The 5,957-nt window shown below is 38.3% G+C and overlaps 1 protein-coding gene across 1 annotated transcript; it reads right to left on the bottom strand.

Annotated features, from left to right (window-relative positions):
• Window positions 1-253: 253 nt before the first annotated feature.
• Window positions 254-2,468, bottom strand: LOC131049138 (trans-cinnamate 4-monooxygenase C4H2). Its single transcript, XM_057983168.2, has 2 exons — window positions 1,588-2,468; window positions 254-1,188 (listed from the first exon to the last, which is right to left on the bottom strand). Exons 1-2 carry the CDS (start codon window positions 2,418-2,420, stop codon window positions 453-455), a joined length of 1,569 nt encoding a protein of 522 aa, XP_057839151.2. The 5' UTR covers window positions 2,421-2,468; the 3' UTR covers window positions 254-452.
• Between the last annotated feature and the right edge of the window lie 3,489 nt (window positions 2,469-5,957).

Consider the following 5,957-nt stretch of genomic DNA (forward strand, 5'->3'; position numbering starts at 1 on the left):
TCATAAGTCGGTTTTGGAGCACTTGAAAGGATGACAACAACTATGGAGTTGAAGCCTTTGAGTAGCCAAGGAGAGTTTGACATAAGGAGGTGGAACAAAGTGAGTTGTTAGACTGCCTTTGAGCTATTTGCACTCTGTCCTTGGTGACTACACCTTGAAAACAGTAAGGATCTATCACTTAGCAAACATACTAGCCACTTAACAACCACCTAGCACTCCCTCCCTATCACCTTCCTTCACCCACACCATAAGCAAATAAAACATCTAAATCTTATTTCACAATTATGTTCAGTACTAAACAATCTTCTCCATTTACTAAGCAAAATAAATAAGGTGGACAATTATTTCCAAGACAGAGGTGATCCATAACTGATCTGTGTGCAGAAGTAGAGGATATCATGAGCAGGGTATGTAATAGACGATCACAAGGGATGTGAGAGAGAGAAAGAGAGTCACAGAGGCTCGAAGCGTACGGTGGAGGGGCGAGCGACGTGGAGACTGAATTGCCCACCCTTTTCACTCACATCAATCTTCTCCTCACCTGGCGGCGGAAGCATTTCGAAGTTGTTCAATAATCTCCCAATTACCAGTGCCAGCAGAGGCAGGGCAAGGATGATTCCCGGGCAGCTCCGCCTCCCCATTCCAAAAGGCAGAAAACGGAAATCTACTTTCCCTCCCACCGCCGCCTCAGTCTCCTCCTCCTCTTCCATGAATCTCTCCGCCCTGAACTCTGATGGATTCTGCCACCACTCTGGATTGTTAGCCAGCCACCAAGCATTCACCACCACCTTGCTCTCCTGAGGAATGTGGAAGCCGTCAAGGGAGGCTTCTTCAGAGTTCATGTGTGGAACCAGCAGCGGAATGGGTGTATGCAGCCTCAGCGTCTCTTTTACAACCGCCTGCAGATACGGCAGCTTTTCAACATCCTCCTCTTTCACCGCCGCCCCTTTACCAACGACTCTCTCCAGTTCATTTCTCACCTTTGCCTGCACCTCCGGATGGTTCACCAGCTCCGCAAGAGCCCACTCCATCGACCACAGTGTCGTCTCTATGGCCGCCACGTTTATGTTCTCCACGATGTAGAGCACGTTTTGCTCGTTGATTTCGCCCTTGCTCTCTGCTTCCAGTATGTGGTCTATGGCGCACTTTTTCACCTGCTCATCGCCCTTCCCTTTCGCCAAAATCTTCCTGCATCCGTCCCCATCACAACTACATTAATATCATCAAATAAAATACTATGCAGATGATGCTTCTCACTTGATCTTCAACACTCTACTTTAATATCACTTTTTATGTGGTTTAAGAATAGCCGTTCCCGTGGAACAGGGGAAATAGTTTAAATTGTTGGTCTCTACATGAACAGTAGATTTGTTGTCTTCAACCTATTGACTGGAAACTAGATTGGTAAGGACGGTTGTGTCAATTTCCTTATTTTATAAAGAAAATTGTTTGATAAATTCATATTTAGGTTAGAAAGCAGCGAAATTTGGCTTATATGTAATAATACTTTCAGTGATGGGACAAAGATAATCAAATTCCGCCCCCGAATGTCAAATAAATGCATTACAAGCAGTCTCCGGGGCTTACCTTCGTTCTTGGATGAAGTAGTTGTTAAAAAACGCAAGCCTCCTGCTCTGAAGGTCCCTGCACTTGTTCAAATACCCTCTCAGAAACGGCCTCAGTATGGGGATGAAGTCCCCGTAATTGTACTCAAAACTCTGCGCCAGTCGGCTTCTATCTGCATTAAAAGCAGTGGCCTGAAGGAACAGCGGGTCCTCCTGAGACTCGAACCCGCGATCAAACATCATCTTGTACAAAATATTATAAAGCATGAGTTGAAGCCTTTTCCTAATAACTATACCGCTCTCTAAGGCCTCTTTATTTGCCCGGACGTCTTCAACGACTTTCTGAATCTCCTCCTCCCATCCTCCTCTATAATGTTGGACAACTTTCTGAGTAAAGAAGGGAAGAGTCATAATCCTTCTCATCTTTCGCCAGTGCTCACCATAGACAGTGAACACCATGTCTTGCCCATTGCCCGTGAATATGTCGAACACCAGGTTGTTCTTCCTAGACCCAAATTCGACGCCCTGAGTATGAACTTGTTTTGCAAGCTCAGGATTCGACACCACCACCAAATTTCTGCAACCCAATCTCAGCATGAAAACGTCTCCATAGCTTTTGGCCATCTTCGCAAGATTTCTGTGGTTCAGATCATTCCCCACTTGCAGCCAATTGCCAAATATGGGCAAAGACAGCGGCCCAGGAGGCAGCTTGGAGCGTTTCCTCACTAGTGTAGCCATCACTAACAATGTCACAAAAAGAATTGCTCCCAATTCCAGGGGATACAAGTCAGGCTGCTTCAAGAAATCTTGGATTGAAGACAAAGAGAGAAAAAACTGGCCAAGAGATGAAGCCATCTTCGATTTGGAGGCTAATTACAAAGCAACTCGCCTTGCTGGTCTAATAGAGGGACGAATACCTATTTATAGGGAGCCATCTCTTTAACCCAGTGTAAGAGAATATTGGGGGTTGGTAGCAGTCAACCAGACTCGAGCTTGTATCTTTCAAAACAATTCTGGTAGAGGAAGCAACGGGTGAAACACGCATCGCTGTTTGGTCCCAAATCTGTGGGTTCAGAGTCTTCAACTTCTTAATATCTAGTTTTTCCACCTGCTCAGTTCTACTGGGTCTTCAAAATATAGAATACTGTGTGGGGCCGCCTCCAAAACTGCCCCCATTCTTTCGAGGATGATCCAAAACAAATGGGTCAGTAGCTACAATCCCTCATGTTCATGCATGCGTCATCTTTCATTGATCTCATGGAAATGATGAAAGCTAACTGTCATCAACTATGCAAGCCACAAAATTTGATGAAAATGAAAGAAAATATCAATTATCCATTAACAGCACTAACTTAAGGGATAGCTTCCACCAAATTCAACCATATTAGTTTGGAAAGTCACCTAGGGTACTTTTGTCTAAAAGAAACTGTATTCTTATCCAATATCTAATTTTCCTAGAAGTTTCAGTACTATATTTTTAGGAAGCAAAAGAACAAAGAAGAAATATACAACTACAGCATACCTTTAAAGTAGGTAAATACCGCATATAATCCTCAAAGTTAACCCTTCTTCGTCTGAAAACAAATTGCCAAATAGTGGGCAGGTTTGACAATTGTTCTGTCAACCGTGAGAATGCAAGAATAAGAGAAACAGGGTATTTGTTCTTTTTGTTTTCCAAAGGTGAACTGCCATAAGGATATTGATGTTAGTCAATTGTTCTGTCAACGGTGAGAATGCAAGAATAACAGAAACAGGGTATTTGTTCTTTCAGCTTTCCAAAAGTGAACTGCCATAAGGATATTGTGTTAATGCGCATTTAAATTTTGATGTAATTTGCTTTAATATGTGCTTGATGTTTAATGAATTTTCAAACTTGTTTTCACACTAATATGAACAATGAATTTAGGTAAGCAATGAGTATTATGAAGCTGATTAAAAATTTAATATATACAAAATAAAGTGGTTGAATAACCATCGAGGTCAAGCATATCTGATCAATTAATTAAAATCATATAAAATAATTATAGATTATTAACATGATGTAATAAATGCTAATGATCCCCATTATTATATCATGTGCACTCGAGAGAACAAAGAAAGAAAGTCCAAATAGCTTTGAACATCATAAGACCAAGATATTTGGTAAATATATCAGCATACTGCTTTGAGTTGAACAAAACTAGAGCTAGATATTCTAGTGTTGAAAATGTTTAAAAATTAGAAACATTGAATCTCAAAAATGTTTGGCATGTTCATGAAAAATAGGATTATTAACACACTTTAACACACTTAGATTGTCACAAAACAAAGTGGTAGGACTAGTCTTAGTAACATCCATGTAATCAAAATGTGACATAACCAAATTGCCTCATTGATAGCTTCACCTACACCAAAATATTATACCTCTGTGAAAGAGAAATCTATAATGGTTTTATTTTTTCTCCCCCAAAATATTGTACCGAATCCCAAAATGGAAATGAAGACTAAAACAAACTTTTTATCATCCACAGTACCTACATACTCCACATATGTGTATCCATATAAAGAAAAATATGAAGGCTATTTATATTCCAAGCCATATGCTATTGTACCACAAATGTATCTCAAAACACACTTTGCTTCTTTTCATTGAACAACCTTTAGTTCCAACATAAACCTAGAAAGATAGCTAAAAGAATAGCTAATATCGAGCCTAGTATAGGTCAAGTAGATGAGACTCCCAACCAAATGACAACAAAGAGTAGAATTAACTCAAGTTGATGGATTGTGACGAGAAACTTGTAATTATGTTTCCATGGGGCTTGACATAAGCTTTCAATCTTCCATTTTGAATTTCTTGAGTAATGTCTGGGCATATTTCATTGGGGAGATATAGATTTGATTCTTTTATTGTCACACTTTAAGTTCAAGGATATAATGCATATAAGCCCAAGATTTTTCATGTTGAATGATCATTTGAGATCAATCTTTGTTGTATCAATCATTTGTGGAGAACTTCCTATGATGACTAGATTGTTGTCATATATTCTCAAAATGATAATTATGCAACTTAATTAACTAGTGACAATGTCCACAATATATCCACCTTATGAAATCTTCATATTAAATTTAAACATTTCATAAAAAATCCTTGTTGGAAATTGAGGGTTTTTCATATAGCTTAGTCAATGTCTTCATTAGATCCACCATTTTTGTTTCTTTTAATATGTTGATACCCATAGACACTACCTAGGACAACCATATTATTCCTAGTGCCTTTTTATCAAGAATCTCTCCCTCTTTATATATCATATTAATTAGTTTCTTTACTTTTCCTTTAAATGATAACAAAAGGTCCTTTTGATATGATGGTCCTCCCTTTGTATCTTCCATAGTTGGGATTTTTAGCTATTAAAATTCTTGACCCTAAACTTTCTGTATTCCATCATTTCTTCCACTTAAACATAGAACCATCCCTTTGATTCTATCTTCCAAATGAATGTACATCTTTGATACCAGTTGTTATGAATAGAATCACATAGCAACATACAATAAAATGTGTACATAATTAAAACATAATAATAACAATATGTGTGTGTGGTTCACCCAACATGGGCTTTGTCTTTAGAGAAATAGCTAGTTCTTCCTTTTATTTGTCAATAAAAATGAAGGGATGCAACCTACAAAAAATCCACTATAGATTCCCCTTATCTTTATCATAGTCTCCACAGGCAATAAACAATCATAATATAATTCCCTTGTAAAAGATGGTATCCTTTTATGGAAAGAAAATCCAACACAAGCCTGCAAACCTTGAAGGATGGGATAAACCCCCCTTCAGTCCCCCCAGAATGAAATGCTTCATAAGTAGACTTAACATGTTCCAGAGATGTCTAACCTCTACTATGAAAAGGTTAGAATTTCCCAGTGTAGGTGAGTCATCCATCTTTATCTTTGTCTTTGTTTCCATGTCTTGAGTCATTCGAGGCTATGTTTTGATAAAGCACATTTTGCTAGTGTAATATTAAATGAGGATTCAATGCATCTCATTATATTTGTATTTCATTACATTTAAATTTTAGCAACCAATTTCACCACTAGAAGTTAGTTATGAAAGAAAGACCACCTTCTTCTTTGCTTCTATGATAGAATTCACATCTATTTAGTTCTCCAACTTCTTACACTACCTTCAATTCCTTCATTCATCTTCTCATACACAAGAATGTTATGTCTTGCACAATAATATATCACCACTAAGAGGATGTGTCCCAATGCATTGAACATAGGAAACAATGCTTCATAGGCTAGAATTGGTATTTCTCTAACATCATTATGCACTTGAGCAAGCAGTGAGCATTATGGATTGAATTAAAGACTCAACATATACGAAATAAAATGGTTGAATAACTACCA

This window comes from Cryptomeria japonica, chromosome 2 (assembly GCF_030272615.1).
Source record: "Cryptomeria japonica chromosome 2, Sugi_1.0, whole genome shotgun sequence".
Taxonomy (NCBI): domain Eukaryota; kingdom Viridiplantae; phylum Streptophyta; class Pinopsida; order Cupressales; family Cupressaceae; genus Cryptomeria; species Cryptomeria japonica.

Excerpts from the sequence above, each read along its gene's own strand:
- LOC131049138 (XM_057983168.2), bottom strand. The coding sequence starts at position 2,420 with ATGGCTTCATCTCTTGGCCAGTTTTTTCTCTCTTTGTCTTCAATCCAA. Across the intron at positions 1,189-1,587 it reads TACTTCATCCAAGAACGAAG|GAAGATTTTGGCGAAAGGGA; the intron begins GTAAGCCCCGGA and ends GGACGGATGCAG.